We start from the raw sequence: 18,298 nt of genomic DNA on the forward strand, positions 1-18,298 counted from the left end.
GCTGTAAACGCATCACTGGCAGGGAAACGACCTGGAATGAAACATTATGTGCGGTGTTGTAGTTGTCCGACTTTTTGTGTGGCTGTAAACGCATCACTGACAGGGAAATGACCGTGCGGTGTTGGAGTTGTCCGACTTTTTGTGTGGCTGTAAACGCATCGCTGACAGGGAAACGACCTGGAATGACACATTATGTGCGGTGTTGGAGTTGTCCGACTTTTTGTGTGGCTGTAAACGCATCACTGGCAGAGAAACGATCTGGAATGACACATTATGTGCGGTGTTGGAGTTGTCCGACTTTCTGTGTGGCTGTAAACGCATCACTGGAATGACACATCATGTGCGGTGTTGCAGTTGTCCGACTTTTTCTGTGGCTGTAAAAGCATCACTGGAATGACACATTATGTGCGTTGTTGGAGTTGTCCGACTTTCTGTGTGGCTGTAAACGCATCACTGACAGAACATGACACATCATGTGCGGTGTTGGAGTTGTCCGACTTCTTTTCTGGCTGTAAACGCAACACTGACAGGGAAACGACCGTGCTGTGTTAGAGTTGTCCGACTTTTTGTGTGGCTGTAAACGCATCACTGTCAGGGAAACGACATGGAGTGACACATTATGTGCGGTGTTGGAGTTGTCCGACTTTTTGTGTGGCTGTAAACGCATCACTGGCAGGGAAACGACCTGGAATGACACATTATGTGCGGTGTTGGAGTTGTCCGACTTTCTGTGTGGCTGTAAACGCATCACTGGAATGACACATCATGTGCGGTGTTGCAGTTGTCCGACTTTTTCTGTGGCTGTAAACGCATCACTGGAATGACACATTATGTGCGTTGTTGGAGTTGTCTGACTTTCTGTGTGGCTATAAACGCATCACTGACAGGGAAACTACCGTGCGGTGTTGGAGTTGTCCGACTTTTTGTGTGGCTGTAAACGCATCACTGGCAGGGAAACGACATGGAGTGACACATTATGTGCGGTGTTGGATTTGTCCGACTTTTTGTGTGGCTGTAAACGCATCACTGTCAGGGAAACGACCTGGAGTGACACATTATGTGCGGTGTTGGAGTTGTCCGACTTTTTGTGTGGCTGTAAACGCATCACTGTCAGGGAAACGACCTGGAGTGACACATTATGTGCGGTGTTGGAGTTGTCCGACTTTTTGTGTGGCTGTAAATGCATCACTGACAGGGGAATGACACATCATGTGCGGTGTTGGAGTTGTCCGACTATTTGTCTGACTGTAAACGCAACACTGACAGGGGAATGACACATCATGTGCGGTATTGGAGTTGTCCGACTTTCTGTGTGGCTGTAAACGCATCACTGACAGGGGAATGACACATGTGCGGTGTTGGAGTTGTCCGACTTTTTGTCTGGCTGTAAACGCATCACTGACAGGGAAACGACCGTGCGGTGTTGGAGTTGTCCGACTTTTTGTGTGGCTGTAAACACATCACTGGCAGGGAAACGACATGGAGTGACACATTATGTGCGGTGTTGGAGTTGTCCGACTTTTTGTGTGGCTGTAAACGCATCACTGGCAGGGAAACGACCTGGAATGACACATTATGTGCGGTGTTGGAGTTGTCCGACTTTCTGTGTGGCTGTAAACGCATCACTGGAATGACACATCATGTGCGGTGTTGCAGTTGTCCGACTTTTTCTGTGGCTGTAAACGCATCACTGGAATGACACATTATGTGCGTTGTTGGAGTTGTCTGACTTTCTGTGTGGCTGTAAACGCATCACTGACAGGGAAACTACCGTGCGGTGTTGGAGTTGTCCGACTTTTTGTGTGGCTGTAAACGCATCACTGGCAGGGAAACGACATGGAGTGACACATTATGTGCGGTGTTGGATTTGTCCGATTTTTTGTGTGGCTGTAAACGCATCACTGTCAGGGAAACAACCTGGAGTGACACATTATGTGCGGTGTTGGAGTTGTCCGACTTTTTGTGTGGCTGTAAAAGCATCACTGTCAGGGAAACGGCCTGGAGTGACACATTATGTGCGGTGTTGGAGTTGTCCGACTTTTTGTGTGGCTGTAAATGCATCACTGACAGGGGAATGACACATCATGTGCGGTGTTGGAGTTGTCCGACTATTTGTCTGACTGTAAACGCAACACTGACAGGGGAATGACACATCATGTGCGGTATTGGAGTTGTCCGACTTTTTGTGTGGCTGTAAACGCATCACTGACAGGGGAATGACACATCATGTGCGGTGTTGGAGTTGTCCGACTTTTTGTCTGGCTGTAAACGCATCACTGACAGGGAAACGACCGTGCGGTGTTGGAGTTGTCCGACTTTTTGTGTGGCTGTAAACACATCACTTGCAGGAAAACGACCTGGAATGACACATCATGTGCGGTGTTGGAGTTGTCCGACATTTTCTGTGGCTGTAAACGCATCACTGGAATGACACATCATGTGCGGTGTTGGAGTTGTCCGACTTTTTGTGTGGCTGTAAACGCATCACTGTCAGGGAAATGACCTGGAGTGACACATTATGTGCGGTGTTGGAGTTGTCCGACTTTTTGTGTGGCTGTAAATGCATCACTGACAGGGGAATGACACATCATGTGCGGTGTTGGAGTTGTCCGACTATTTGTCTGGCTGTAAACGCATCACTGACAGGGAAACGACCTGGAATGACACATTATGTGCGGTGTTGGAGTTTTTCTGACTTTCTGTGTGGCTGTAAACGCATCACTGGAATGACACATCATGTGCGGTGTTGGAGTTGTCCGACTTTTTCTGTGGCTGTAAAGGCATCACTGGCAGGGAAACGACATGGAGTGACACATTATGTGCGGTGTTGGAGTTGTCCGACTTTTTGTGTGGCTGTAAACGCATCACTGACAGGGAAACGACCTGGAATGACACATTATGTGCGGTGTTGGAGTTTTTCTGACTTTCTGTGTGGTTGTAAACGCATCACTGGAATGACACATCATGTGCGGTGTTGGAGTTGTCCGACTTTTTGTGTGGCTGTAAACGCATCACTGGCAGGGAAACGACCTGGAGTGACACATTATGTGCGGTGTTTGAGTTGTCCGACTTTTTGTGTGGCTGTAAACGCATCACTGACAGGGAAACGACCTGGAATGACACATTATGTGCGGTGTTGGAGTTGTCCGACTTTCTGTGTGGCTGTAAACGCATCACTGACAGGGGAATGACACATCATGTGCGGTGTTGGAGTTGTCCGACTTTTTGTCTGGCTGTAAACGCATCACTGACAGGGAAACGACCGTGCGGTGTTGGAGTTGTCCGACTTTCTGTGTGGCTGTAAACGCATCACTGGCAGGGAAACGACCTGGAATGACACATTATGTGCAGTGTTGGAGTTGTCCGACTTTCTGTGTGGCTGTAAACGCATCACTGGAATGACACATCATGTGTGGTGTTGCAGTTGTCCGACTTTTTCTGTGGCTGTAAACGCATCACTGGAATGACACATTATGTGCGTTGTTGGAGTTGTCCGACTTTCTGTGTGGCTGTAAACGCATCACTGACAGAACATGACACATCATGTGCGGTGTTGGAGTTGTCCGACTTCTTTTCTGGCTGTAAACGCAACACTGACAGGGAAACGACCGTGCTGTGTTGGAGTTGTCTGACTTTTTGTGTGGCTGTAAACGCATCACTGGCAGGGAAACGACCTGGAATGACACATCATGTGCGGGGTTGGAGTTGTCCGACTTTCTGTGTGGCTGTAAACGCATCACTGGAATGACACATTATGTGCGTTGTTGGAGTTGTCCGACTTTCTGTGTGGCTGTAAACGCATCACTGACAGGGAAACTACCGTGCGGTGTTGGAGTTGTCCGACTTTTTGTGTGGCTGTAAACGCATCACTGGCAGGGAAACTACATGGAGTGACACATTATGTGCGGTGTTGGAGTTGTCCGACTTTTTGTCTGGCTGTAAACGCATCACTGACAGGGAAACGACCGTGCGGTGTTGGAGTTGTCCGACTTCTTGTCTGGCTGTAAAGGCATCACTGACAGGAAACGACCGTGCGGTGTTAGAGTTGTCCGACTTTTTGTGTGACTGTACACGCATCACTGGCAGGGAAACGACCTGGAATGACACATTATGTGCGGGGTTGGAGTTGTCCGACTTTCTGTGTGGCTGTAAAGGCATCACTGGAATGACACATTATGTGCGTTGTTGGAGTTGTCCGACTTTCTGTGTGGCTGTAAATGCATCACTGACAGGGAAACGACCGTGCGGTGTTGGAGTTGTCCGACTTTTTGTGTGGCTGTAAACGCATCACTGACAGAACATGACACATCATGTGCGGTGTTGGAGTTGTCCGACTTCTTTTCTGGCTGTAAACGCAACACTGACAGGGAAACGACCGTGCTGTGTTAGAGTTGTCCGACTTTTTGTGTGGCTGTAAACGCATCACTGGCAGGGAAACGACCTGGAGTGACACATTATGTGCGGTGTTAGAGTTGTCCGACTTTTTGTGTGGCTGTAAACGCATCACTGGCAGGGAAACGACCTGGAGTGACACATTATGTGCGGTGTTAGAGTTGTCCGACTTTTTGTGTGGCTGTAAACGCATCACTGGCAGGGAAACGACCTGGAGTGACACATTATGTGCGGTGTTAGAGTTGTCCGACTTTTTGTGTGGCTGTAAACGCATCACTGGCAGGGAAACGACCTGGAGTGACACATTATGTGCGGTGTTAGAGTTGTCCGACTTTTTCTGTGGCTGTAAAGGCATCACTGGAATGACACATTATGTGCGTTGTTGGAGTTGTCCGACTTTCTGTGTGGCTGTAAACGCATCACTGACATGGTTGACTGTGCCTGCAGGTGCATGAATATCTCCGCAGCAAGTTGTGTTCTTTGTATGAAAACGATTGCATCTTCGACAAGTTCGAGTGCTGCTGGAACGGCAGCGACAGGTCAGTGCCGCCCGCCCGCCCGTCCTCACCCGAGCGCTCCCTCACCCTCTCTCTCTCCCCCCCGCAGCGCCATCATGACGGGCTCCTACAACAACTTCTTCCGAATGTTCGACCGCAACACCCGGCGGGACACCACGCTGGAGGCGTCGCGGGAGAGCAGCAAGCCGCGGGCCACCCTCAAGCCCCGCAAGGTGTCGACGGGCGGCAAGCGGAAGAAGGACGAGATCAGCGTGGACAGCCTGGACTTCAACAAGAAGATCCTGCACACGGCGTGGCACCCCAAGGAGAACGTCATCGCCGTGGCCGCCACCAACAACTTGTACATTTTCCAGGACAAACTCAACTAGAAGCGCCCGCTCGTCCTCCCGGGTGAAGAAATCTCAACGCACGCCTCCTTTTTTCTTTTTTTTTAGGGTCTGTTTTTATTTGGAGTCTAGGCTTCTTCTTTTTTTTTTTTGGCCCCGCCCCTCGACCCTTGACCCAGAAAGTCCTATCTGGGTGGAATTGACAGAACGGCGCTCAGAAAAAAAAAAGTGTTTTAGCCTTCGTTTCCCGGAGTCTTCGTCGGAAAGTCGTTTGAGATGTTTCCGGGGGCCCCCCTGCAGAGCGGATTAATGGCCCCAAAAAAACTGCAACACCCTCACCCCCGCCCCCATCAATACAGTGACCTAATTCCACTGACTGTATCTACTCGAGTACACCTTGTCATCCACATAATAAAAGACAAACTCAAACGACAGACGTGTTTTTAAATTTAGAAGTATTGAAACAGGTTTTATTGCTTTGCATGTGTTTATGTTGTAGAGAGGTGGAACATGTCCAGTCACACCACTGTCTTCTTTTTTTTTTTTTTTTTTTTTTGGGGGAGGTTTTGCTGAGCAGATCTCCAGCAAACGTGTTTATTGAACTACTACAACGCTGGTTCAGTGTTTATTGAACTACTACAACGGGGCTACCAGTTCCACAACCACTGTTGGACACCACTAGTGTGTATGTGTGTGTGTGTGTGAGAGATTTGGGCACAAGACGGACAAAGGGAATCTGCAGCCTTAATTCCTTCTGTGAGTGACAGCTCCTGAACCTCATGTGCATTATTTGTAAAATTCTGTTTTCTAGAGCGAGGTCCTCGTGTTGCACACACACACACACACACGGCGAAGAAGAGTGCCTCCTGGGCGTCACTAAATTAAGAAGAGTGCCTCCTGGGCGTCACTAAATTAAGAAGAGTGCCTCCTGGGCGTCACTAAATTAGGGGAACCTCGAAGGTTGAGTGCAAATAAAACACTTCATGTCCATTGATTCCTAACATGGTGGCGATGTATTCACCTCTTTTATCATTTCTGACCAAAGTTCAATAAAATTTCAATTGTGTTCATCCGCTTTGATGCTTTTTTTTTTTTTTTTTTGCATACACAAAGAGACTCGAGCCGTGAACATTTCCACCTTTTATTTTGACAGCAAGTTGAACACAATGGACCACATTAGTTACATCATCATAGTACAATTCATCAAATCCAATAATTAAAAAGTATCAGTTCTCAAAAAAAAACGTGCAGGAAACAGCAGAAGTCCGCCAACAATTTCAGTCGAACCAAAACGAGTCGCTTGATTTTTCACATTTAAACTTCTCCTTTTTAAGGCATGCCGAGGTCACGGAAAGGTCACAGTGCGTGGGTTCTCAGAAGGTGCTGTGGGAGGTCAGTCTCTTCCCGATGTAGATCCTGAAGAGAGCACAGACTTGAAGAAAAGCCCAAAGAAAACTGCTGCTGGTGTTAGACAGACCGAGCTTCCGGGAAGTAGTCACAGCCCTTCACTCTTTCCACATTTTATGTTACAGCCTAATTCTGAAATGGAATAAATTCATTTTTGTCCTCAAAATTCTTTCTCCCATTCCTCTTTGCAGCACCTCTTAAGCTTCATCAGGTTGGATGGGAAGCGTTGGTTTTCATCCAGGATGTCTCTGTAAATTGCCGCATTCATATTTCCCTCTATCCTGTCTAGTCTCTCAGTTGGTTTTCATCCGGGATGTCTCTGTACATTGCCGCATTCATATTTCCCTCTATCCTGACTAGTCCCCCAGTTCTAGCCGCTGACAACCACTCCCACATCATGATGCTTCACAGTGGTTTTCATCCGGGATGTCTCTGTACATTGCTGCATTCATATTTCCCTTTATCCCGACTAGTCCCCTAGTACTAACCGCTGAAAACCACCCCCACAGTATGATGCTTCACGGTGTTTTTCATCCAGGATGTCTCTGTACATTGCCGCATTCATATTTCCCTCTATCCTGACTAGTCTCTCAGTTGGTTTTCATCCGGGATGTCTCTGTACATTGCTGCATTCATATTTCCCTTTATCCTGACTAGTCCCCTAGTACTAACCGCTGAAAACCACCCCCACAGCATGATGCTTCACGGTGGTTTTCATCCAGGATGTCTCTGTACATTGCCGCATTCATATTTCCCTCTATCCTGACTAGTCTCTCAGTTGGTTTTCATCCGGGATGTCTCTGTACATTGCTGCATTCACATTTCCCTCTATCCTGACTAGTCCCCCAGTTCTAGCCGCTGACAACCACCCCCACAGCATGATGCTTTACGGTGATTTTCATCCAGGATGTCTCTGTACATTGCCGCATTCACATTTCCCTCTATCCTGACTAGTCCCTCAGTTGGTTTTCATCCAGGATGTCTCTGTACATTGCCGCATTCATATTTCCCTCTATCCTGACTAGTCTCTCAGTTGGTTTTCATCCAGGATGTCTCTGTAAATTGCCGCCTTCATATTTCCCTCTATCCTGACTAGTCTCTCAGTTGGTTTTCATCCAGGATGTCTCTGTAAATTGCTGCATTCATATTTCCCTCTATCCTGACTAGTCCCCCAGTTCTAGCCGCTGACAACCACCCCCACATCATGATGCTTCACAGTGGTTTTCATCCAGGATGTCTCTGTAAATTGCTGCATTCATATTTCCCTCTATCCTGACTAGTCCCCCAGTTCTAGCCGCTGACAACCACCCCCACATCATGATGCTTCACAGTGGTTTTCATCCAGGATGTCTCTGTACATTGCTGCATTCATATTTCCCATTATCCTGACTAGTCCCCTAGTACTAACCGCTGAAAACCACCCCCACAGTATGATGCTTCACGTTGGTTTTCATCCAGGATGTCTCTGTACATTGCCGCCTTCATACTTCCCTCTATCCTGACTAGTCTCTCAGTTGGTTTTCATCCGGGATGTCTCTGTACATTGCTGCATTCATATTTACCTCTATCCTGACTAGTCCCCCAGTTCTAGCCGCTGACAACCACCCCCATATCATGATGCTTCACTGGTTTTCATCCAGGATGTCTCTGTAAATTGCCGCCTTCATATTTCCCTCTATCCTGACTAGTCTCTCAGTTGGTTTTCATCCAGGATGTCTCTGTAAATTGCTGCATTCATATTTCCCTCTATCCTGACTAGTCCCCCAGTTCTAGCCGCTGGCAACCACCCCCACATCATGATGCTTCACAGTGGTTTTCATCCAGGATGTCTCTGTACATTGCTGCATTCATATTTCCCTCTATCCTGACTAGTCTCTCAGTTGGTTTTCATCCTGGATGTCTCTGTACATTGCCGCATTCACATTTCCCTCTATCCTGACTAGTCCTCCAGTTCTAGCCACTGACAACCACCCCTACAGCATGATGCTTCACGTTGGTTTTCATCCAGGATGTCTCTGTACATTGCCGCATTCATATTTCCCTCTATCCTGACTAGTCTCTCAGTTGGTTTTCATCCGGGATGTCTCCGTACATTGCTGCATTCATATTTCCCTCTATCCTGACTAGTACCCCAGTTCTAGCCGCTGACAACCACCCCCACATCATGATGCTTCACAGTGGTTTTCATCCAGGATGTCTCTGTACATTGCTGCATTCATATTTCCCTTTATCCTGACTAGTCCCCTAGTACTAACCGCTGAAAACCACCCCCACAGTATGATGCTTCACGTTGGTTTTCATCCAGGATGTCTTTGTACATTGCCACATTCATATTTCCCTCTATCCTGACTAGTCTCTCAGTTGGTTTTCATCCAGGATGTCTTTGTACATTGCCGCATTCATATTTCCCTCTATCCTGTCTAGTCTCTCAGTTGATTTTCATCCGGGATGTCTCTGTACATTGCCGCATTCATATTTCCCTCTATCCTGACTAGTCCCCCAGTTCTAGCCGCTGACAACCACCCCCACAGCATGATGCTTTACGGTGGTTTTCATCCAGGATGTCTCTGTACATTGCTGCATTCATATTTCCCATTATCCTGACTAGTCCCCTAGTACTAACCGCTGAAAACCACCCCCACAGTATGATGCTTCACGGTGTTTTTCATCCAGGATGTCTCTGTACATTGCCGCATTCATATTTCCCTCTATCCTGACTAGTCTCTCAGTTGGTTTTCATCCAGGATGTCTCTGTACATTGCCGCATTCATATTTCCCTTTATCCTGACTAGTCTCTCAGTTGGTTTTCATCCAGGATGTCTCTGTACATTGCCGCATTCATATTTCCCTCTATCCTGACTAGTCCCCCAGTTCTAGCCGCTGACAACCACCCCCACATCATGATGCTTCACGGTGGTTGTCATCCAGGATGTCTCTGTACATTGCTGCATTCACATTTCCCTCTATCCTGACTAGTCTCTCAGTTGGTTTTCATCCGGGATGTCTCTGTACATTGCCGCATTCATATTTACCTCTTTCCTGACTAGTACCCCAGTTCTAGCTGCTGACAACCACCCCCACATCATGATGCTTCACTGGTTTTCATCCAGGATGTCTCTGTAAATTGCCGCCTTCATATTTCCCTCTATCCTGACTAGTCTCTCAGTTGGTTTTCATCCAGGATGTCTCTGTAAATTGCTGCATTCATATTTCCCTCTATCCTGACTAGTCCCCCAGTTCTAGCCGCTGACAACCACCCCCACAGTATGATGCTTCACGTTGGTTTTCATCCAGGATGTCTCTGTACATTGCCACATTCATATTTCCCTCTATCCTGACTAGTCTCTCAGTTGGTTTTCATCCGGGATGTCTCTGTACATTGCTGCATTCATATTTCCCTTTATCCCGACTAGTCCCCTAGTACTAACCGCTGAAAACCACCCCCACAGTATGATGCTTCACGGTGTTTTTCATCCAGGATGTCTCTGTACATTGCCACATTCATATTTCCCTCTATCCTGACTAGTCTCTCAGTTGGTTTTCATCCAGGATGTCTGTATATTGCTGCATTCATATTTCCCTCTATTCTGTCTAGTCTCTCAGTTGGTTTTCATCCAGGATGTCTCTGTACATTGCCGCATTCATATTTCCCTCTATCCGGACTAGTACCCCAGTTCTAGCCGCTGACAACCACCCCCACAGCATGATGCTTCACGGTGGTTTTCATCCAGGATGTCTCTGTACATTGCTGCATTCATATTTCCCATTATCCTGACTAGTCCCCTAGTACTAACCGCTGAAAACCACCCCCACAGTATGATGCTTCACGGTGTTTTTCATCGAGGATGTCTTTGTACATTGCCACATTCATATTTCCCTCTATCCTGACTAGTCTCTCAGTTGGTTTTCATCCAGGATGTCGCTGTACATTGCTGCATTCATATTTCCCTCTATCCGGACTAGTCCCCCAGTTCTAGCCGCTGACAACCACCCCCACAGCATGATGCTTCACGGTAGTTTTCATCCAGGATGTCTCTGTACATTGCCGCATTCACATTTCCCTCTATCCTGACCAGTCCCCCAGTTCTAGCCGCTGACAACCACCCCCACAGCATGATGCTTCACGGTGGTTTTCATCCAGGATGTCTCTGTACATTGCCGCATTCATATTTCCCTCTATCCTGTCTAGTCTCTCAGTTGGTTTTCATCCGGGATGTCTCTGTACATTGCTGCATTCATATTTCCCTCTATCCTGACTAGTCCCCCAGTTCTAGCCGCTGACAACCAACCCCACATCATGATGCTTCACAGTGGTTGTCATCCAGGATGTCTCTGTACATTGCCGCATTCACATTTCCCTCTATCCTGACTAGTCTCTCAGTTGGTTTTCATCCGGGATGTCTCTGTACATTGCCGCATTCACATTTACCTCTATCCTGACTAGTCCCCCAGTTCTAGCCGCTGACAACCACCCCCACAGCATGATGCTTCACGGTGGTTTTCATCCAGGATGTCTCTGTACATTGCCGCATTCATATTTCCCTCTATCCTGTCTAGTCTCTCAGTTGGTTTTCATCCGGGATGTCTCTGTACATTGCTGCATTCATATTTCCCTCTATCCTGACTAGTCCCCCAGTTCTAGCCGCTGACAACCAACCCCACATCATGATGCTTCACAGTGGTTGTCATCCAGGATGTCTCTGTACATTGCCGCATTCACATTTCCCTCTATCCTGACTAGTCTCTCAGTTGGTTTTCATCCGGGATGTCTCTGTACATTGCCGCATTCACATTTACCTCTATCCTGACTAGTCCCCCAGTTCTAGCCGCTGACAACCACCCCCACAGCATGATGCTTCACGGTGGTTTTCATCCAGGATGTCTCTGTACATTGCTGCATTCATATTTCCCATTATCCTGACTAGTCCCCTAGTACTAACCGCTGAAAACCACCCCCACAGTATGATGCTTCACGTTGGTTTTCATCCAGGATGTCTCTGTACATTGCCGCCTTCATACTTCCCTCTATCCTGACTAGTCTCTCAGTTGGTTTTCATCCAGGATGTCTCTGTACATTGCTGCATTCATATTTCCCTCTATCCTGACTAGTCCCGCAGTTCTAGCCGCTGACAACCACCCCCGCATCATGATGCTTCACTGGTTTTCATCCAGGATGTCTCTGTACATTGCTGCATTCATATTTCCCTTTATCCTGACTAGTCCTCTAGTACTAACCGCTGAAAACCACCCCCACAGTATGATGCTTCACGGTCTTTTTCATCCAGGATGTCTCTGTACATTGCCGCCTTCATATTTCCCTCTATCCTGACTAGTCTCTCAGTTGGTTTTCCTCCGGGATGTCTCTGTACATTGCTGCATTCATATTTCCCTCTATCCTGACTAGTACCCCAGTTCTAGCCGCTGACAACCACCCCCACAGCATGATGCTTCACGGTGGTTTTCATCCAGGATGTCTCTGTACATTGCTGCATTCATATTTCCCATTATCCTGACTAGTCCCCTAGTACTAACCGCTGAAAACCACCCCCACAGTATGATGCTTCACGGTGGTTTTCACCCAGGATGTCTCTGTACATTGCCGCATTCATATTTCCCTCTATCCTGACTAGTCTCTCAGTTGGTTTTCATCCGGGATGTCTCTGTACATTGCTGCCTTCATACTTCCCTCTATCCTGACTAGTCTCTCAGTTGGTTTTCATCCGGGATGTCTCTGTACATTGCTGCCTTCATACTTCCCTCTATCCTGACTAGTCTCTGAGTTGGTTTTCATCCAGGATGTCTCTGTACATTGCCGCCTTCATACTTCCCTCTATCCTGACTAGTCTCTCAGTTGGTTTTCATCCAGGATGTCTCTGTACACTGCCGCATTCATATTTCCCTCTATCCTGACTAGTCCCCCAGTACTAACCGCTAACAACCACCCCCACATCATGACGCTGCCACCACCATGCTTCACTGTAGGGACGGTATTGATCTGGTTTCTACAATTTTTGTCTCATCAGACCAGAGGATTTAGTTTCTCATGGTCTGAGAGTCTTTCAGGTGCATTTGGGGAATTTTTTTTTAACTAAGAAATGGCTTCCGTCTGGCCTGATTGGTGGATTGTCCTTCTGGAAGGTTCTCCTCTCAATGCTGTAGCTCTGAGAGAGTGGCCATCAGGTCAGAGACATGCTTGTGGGGTATTGTGTGTAGAATTTTGAGGACAAAAATGAATGCATTCCATTTTGGGAAACAAAATGTGGGGAAAGTGAAGCGCCGTGAATACTTTCCGGACGCACTGGGCTGCCTTCCTTACCCCAATCCAATGGCCAGTATGTGCGAGATGATTAAGGACGGCAGGAAGAGCTGCAGGAAGTCGGCAGAGAGCACGCCGCCCCTCTTCATGGCGCCCGTGTTGCGGATGCTCAGGGGGGTGGAGCGCTTGGGGTGCTTGAGCAGGAACTCCCTGCAGAGGAGCGCATCAAACTTTCATTGCCGTCAGCCCTGGAATGTCACCTCGCACAATGTGCCACTCTACCTCCTCACGTAGTGTTTACATTCAGTAGGAGCGTACCAGTTTCATGATCCATCACCTGGGCTCTGACCCGTAAGGATAACTAGGAGTCATGTTGTTTATTTAAAGGGTTAACACATATTGAGCTACGGCGTCAATTAGACACTAATTGAGGAAATAATATGCAGAGTGGGTGCATGATAAAAGGACACTTAATTAGGTACACCAGCACAAAGCAAAAGGAACCAAAATAAGAGCTCAATCTGACTTTTCGCAGCAATTGAACATGCAAGAGTTAGTACAAAAAACAAAGCACCATTCAAATATGTTTTAGTGTTTAAAGAATTGAAAAATGATATAAATACATACCTCAATCATCCAAAGTAATCACTATGTCTGTTTCAGTCACTATGTTATTTAGTCGCTACAGTAATTGTGTTTACATCCACAGGAACCACATGGGTTAGCCTACTCTAAGCAGTATTTACAACCTTACTAGTGTTCACTTCACATCCACAGATGGTTCATCTAGTTATTGATGTTATTTACACATTACTATGTCTGTTTTAGTCACTATGTTATTTAGTCACTACAGTATTTGTGTTTACATCCACAGGAACCACATGGGTTAGCCTACTCTATACAGTATTTACAACCTTACTAGTGTTCACTTCACAGCCACAGATTGTTCGTCTACTTATTGACATTATTTACACATTACTTTGTTTCAGTCACTACAGTAATTACAACTTGTGTTTACATCTACAGGAACCACATGGGTTAGCCTACTCTATACAGTATTTACAACCTTACTAGTGTTCACTTCACAGCCACAGATGGTTCATCTCGTTATTGACATTATTTACACATTACTATGTCTGTTTCAGTCACTATGTTATTTAGTCACTACAGTAATTACAACATCCACAGGAACCACATGGGTTAGTCTACTCTATACAGTATTTACAACCTTACTAGTGTTCACTTCACAGCCACAGATGGTTCATCTAGTTATTGACGTTATTTACACATTACTTTGTCTGTTTTAGTCACCATGTTATTTACTCACTACAGTAAGTGTGTTCACATCCACAGGAACCACATGGGTTAGTCTACTCTATACAGTATTTACAACCTTACTAGTGTTCACTTCACAGCCACAGATGGTTCATCTAGTTATTGACATTATTCACACATTACTTTGTCTGTTTCAGTCACTATGTTATTTAGTCACTACAGTAATTGTGCTCGCATCCACAGGAACCACATGGGTTAGCCTACTCTATACAGTATTTACAACCTTACTAGTGTTCACTTCACAGCCACAGATGGTTCATCTACTCATTGACATTATTTACACATTACTTTGTCTGTTTCAGTCACTATGTTATTTAGTCACTACAGTATTTGTGTTCACATCCACAGGAACCACATGGGTTAGTCTACTCTATACAATATTTACAACCTTACTAGTGTTCACTTCACATCCACAGATGGTTCATCTAGTTATTGACATTATTAACACATTACTTTGTCTGTTTTAGTCACCATGTTATTTAGTCGCTACAGTAATTGTGTTCACATCCACAGGAACCACATGGGTTAGTCTACTCTATACAGTATTTACAACCTTACTAGTGTTCACTTCACAGCCACAGATGGTCCATCTAGTTATTGACGTTATTCACACATTGCTTTGTCTTTTTTAGTCACTATGTTATTTAGTCACTACAGTAATTGTGTGTACATCCACAGGAACCACATGGGTTAGTCTACTCTATACAGTATTTACAACCTTACTAGTGTTCACTTCACATCCACAGATGGTTCATTTAGTTATTGACGTTATTTACACATTACTATGTCTGTTTCAGTCACTATGTTATTTAGTCGCTACAGTAATTGTGTTCGCATCCACAGGAACCACATGGGTTAGTCTACTTTATACAGTATTTACAACCTTATTAGTGTTCACTTCACAGCCACAGATGGTTCATCTAGTTATTGACATTATTCACACATTACTTTGTCTGTTTCAGTCACTATGTTATTTAGTCACTACAGTAATTGTGCTCGCATCCACAGGAACCACATGGGTTAGTCTACTCTATACAGTATTTACAACCTTACTAGTGTTCACTTCACATCCACAGATGGTTCATCTAGTTATTGACGTTATTCACACATTGCTTTGTCTTTTTTAGTCACTATGTTATTTAGTCACTACAGTAATTGTGTGTACATCCACAGGAACCACATGGGTTAGCCTACTCTATACAGTATTTACAACCTTACTAGTGTTCACTTCACAGCCACAGATGGTTCATCTAGTTATTGACGTTATTTACACATTACTTTGTTTCAGTCACTATGTTATTTAGTCACTACAGTAATTGTGTTCACATCCACAGGAACCACATGGGTTAGCCTACTCTATACAGTATTTACAACCTTACTAGTGTTCACTTCACATCCACAGATGGTTCATCTAGTTATTGACGTTATTCACACATTACTTTGTCTGTTTTAGTCACCATGTTATTTACTCACTACAGTAATTGTGCTCGCATCCACAGGAACCACATGGGTTAGCCTACCCTATACAGTATTTACAACCTTACTAGTGTTCACTTCACATCCACAGATGGTTCATCTAGTTATTGACGTTATTCACACATTACTTTGTCTGTTTTAGTCACCATGTTATTTACTCACTACAGTAATTGTGCTCGCATCCACAGGAACCACATGGGTTAGTCTACTCTATACAGTATTTACAACCTTACTAGTGTTCACTTCACAGCCACAGATGGTTCATCTAATTATTGACATTATTTACACATTACTTTGTCTGTTTCAGTCACTATGTTATTTAGTCACTACAGTAATTGTGCTCGCATCCACAGGAACCACATGGGTTAGCCTACTCTATGCAGTATTTACAACCTTACTAGTGTTCACTTCACAGCCACAGATGGCTCATTTACTTATTGACGTTATTTACACATTACTTTGTTTCAGTCATTGTGTTATTTAGTCACTACAGTAATTGTGTTCACATCCACAGGAACCACATGGGTTAGCCTACTCTATACAGTATTTACAACCTTACTAGTGTTCACTTCACAGCCACAGATGGCTCATTTACTTATTGACATTATTTACACATTACTTTGTTTCAGTCACTATGTTATTTAGTCACTACAGTAATTGTGCACGCATCCACAGGAACAACATGGGTTAGCCTACTCTATACAGTATTTACAACCTTACTAGTGTTCACTTCACAGCCACAGATGGCTCATTTACTTATTGACGTTATTTACACATTACATTGTTTCAATCACTATGTTATTTAGTCACTACAGTAATTGTGTTCACATCCACAGGAACCACGTGGGTTAGCCTACTCCATACAGTATTTACAACCTTACTAGTGTTCACTTCACAGCCACAGATGGTTCATCTAGTTATTGATGTTATTTACACATTACTTTGTCTGTTTTAGTCACCATGTTATTTAGTCACTACAGTAATTGTGTTTACATCCACAGGAACCACATGGGTTAGCCTACTCTATACAGTATTTACAACCTTACTAGTGTTCACTTCACATCCACAGATGGTTCATTTACTTATTGACATTATTTACACATCACTTTGTCTGTTTCAGTCACTATGTTATTTAGTCACTACAGTATTTGTGTTCGCATCCACAGGAACCACATGGGTTAGTCTACTTTATACAGTATTTACAACCTTATTAGTGTTCACTTCACAGCCACAGATGGCTCATTTACTTATTGACATTATTTACACATTACTTTGTTTCAATCACTATGTTATTTAGTCCCTACAGTAATTATGTTTACATCCACAGGAACCACATGGGTTGACATTCTTTACACATTACTTTGTCTGTGTTCGTCACTATGCGTACTTTGGTGGATTATTCTCAGGTCGGCTGGACCAGTCCCAGATCCAGTCTGCGTTTTTGTTCATCATCAACTCCACTTCCTGTCTCCTCTCTTGGAGGTCCTCGTCCGACTAGAAAGAGCAGACAAATGGCGGATTATGCGAGGGTCACGGGTGATGTTTCAAATTCAAGTACCTGCAGGCTACTTCCACCGGAGCCTCTCCACACCAGCAGCGGGGTGTGTCCCCTGAGTGGACTGTTGGCACATTGCGACATGTGACTAAATGTACTTCACGGGTTTTACACAAACCGACTTCCCGCATCCTCGGACCTGTTGCACTGCGAGCTTCCGCCCGAGCTGTTCCGGCCTGACTCGTGTTGGGCGTCCAGCAGCATGTTCTCCATGTCGTCCTCCTGGGCGGAGGTGGGCGTGGCCAGCTCCTGGCCGCCGTGGGAGGCAGCGCCGCTGTGTTTACAAAGTGAGTGTGAATGTTGTCTGTCTATCTGTGTTGGCCCTGCGATGAGGTGGCGACTTGTCCAGGGTGTACGCCTTCCGCCCATGTGCAGCTGAGATAGGCTCCAGCACCCCCCTTGACCCCGAAAGGGACAAGCGGGAGAAAATGGATTGATTGATGGATGGATGGACATATAACTATGTTCTGGCCGATGAAAGGATATCATTATATACTGCGATAGACTAGGATTGTCCAGATACCAATATTTTGGTACCGGTACCAAAATGTATTTCGATACTTAAAATGGCATGATTGTCTTTATTTTAGCAAAAAATCTCAGGGTACATGAAACATATGTTTATTATTGTCATTTAGTCCTTAAATAATATTAAATAATATTAATATTAATATTAAATAATATTAAATAATCTTCGGGTACATGAAACATATGTTTATTATTGTAATTTAGTCCTTAAATAATATTAGATAATATTAATATTAATATTAAATAATATTAAATAATCTTCGGGTACATGAAACATATGTTTATTATTGTCATTTAGTCCTTAAATAAAATAGTGAACATACTAGACAACTTGTCTTTTAGTAGTACCGTATTTTCCGCACTATAAGGCGCACCTAAAAACCACAAATTTTCTCAAAAGCTGACAGTGCGGCTTATAACCCGGTGCGCTTTATATATGGATTAATATTAAGATTCATTTTCATAAAGTTTCGGTCTCGCAACTACGGTAAACAGCCGCCATCTT

At 45.0% G+C, this 18,298-nt stretch overlaps 2 protein-coding genes across 2 annotated transcripts in view; one reads left to right on the forward strand and one right to left on the reverse strand.

Moving 5' to 3' along the window:
* The window catches only part of LOC133611379 (serine/threonine-protein phosphatase 2A 55 kDa regulatory subunit B delta isoform), a 28,709-nt gene extending 22,405 nt beyond the window's left edge, over positions 1-6,304 (forward strand). Inside the window, exons 9-10 of the mRNA XM_061968104.1 lie at positions 4,840-4,931; positions 4,999-6,304. Coding sequence (XP_061824088.1) covers positions 4,840-4,931; positions 4,999-5,278 — 372 coding nt within the window. The 3' untranslated portion in view covers positions 5,279-6,304. The remainder of the gene's footprint in view (positions 1-4,839; positions 4,932-4,998) is intronic.
* Positions 6,305-6,363: 59 nt separating this feature from the next.
* Positions 6,364-18,298, reverse strand: part of bnip4 (BCL2 interacting protein 4) — a 42,303-nt gene continuing 30,368 nt past the window's right edge. The window contains exons 7-11 of the mRNA XM_061983242.1: positions 17,405-17,539; positions 17,269-17,329; positions 17,098-17,204; positions 12,960-13,109; positions 6,364-6,652 (exon numbers count right to left, since the gene is read on the reverse strand). Coding sequence (XP_061839226.1) covers positions 6,610-6,652; positions 12,960-13,109; positions 17,098-17,204; positions 17,269-17,329; positions 17,405-17,539 — 496 coding nt within the window. The 3' untranslated portion in view covers positions 6,364-6,609. The remainder of the gene's footprint in view (positions 6,653-12,959; positions 13,110-17,097; positions 17,205-17,268; positions 17,330-17,404; positions 17,540-18,298) is intronic.

The sequence above is a fragment of the Nerophis lumbriciformis genome, linkage group LG02 (genome assembly GCF_033978685.3).
Source record: "Nerophis lumbriciformis linkage group LG02, RoL_Nlum_v2.1, whole genome shotgun sequence".
Taxonomy (NCBI): domain Eukaryota; kingdom Metazoa; phylum Chordata; class Actinopteri; order Syngnathiformes; family Syngnathidae; genus Nerophis; species Nerophis lumbriciformis.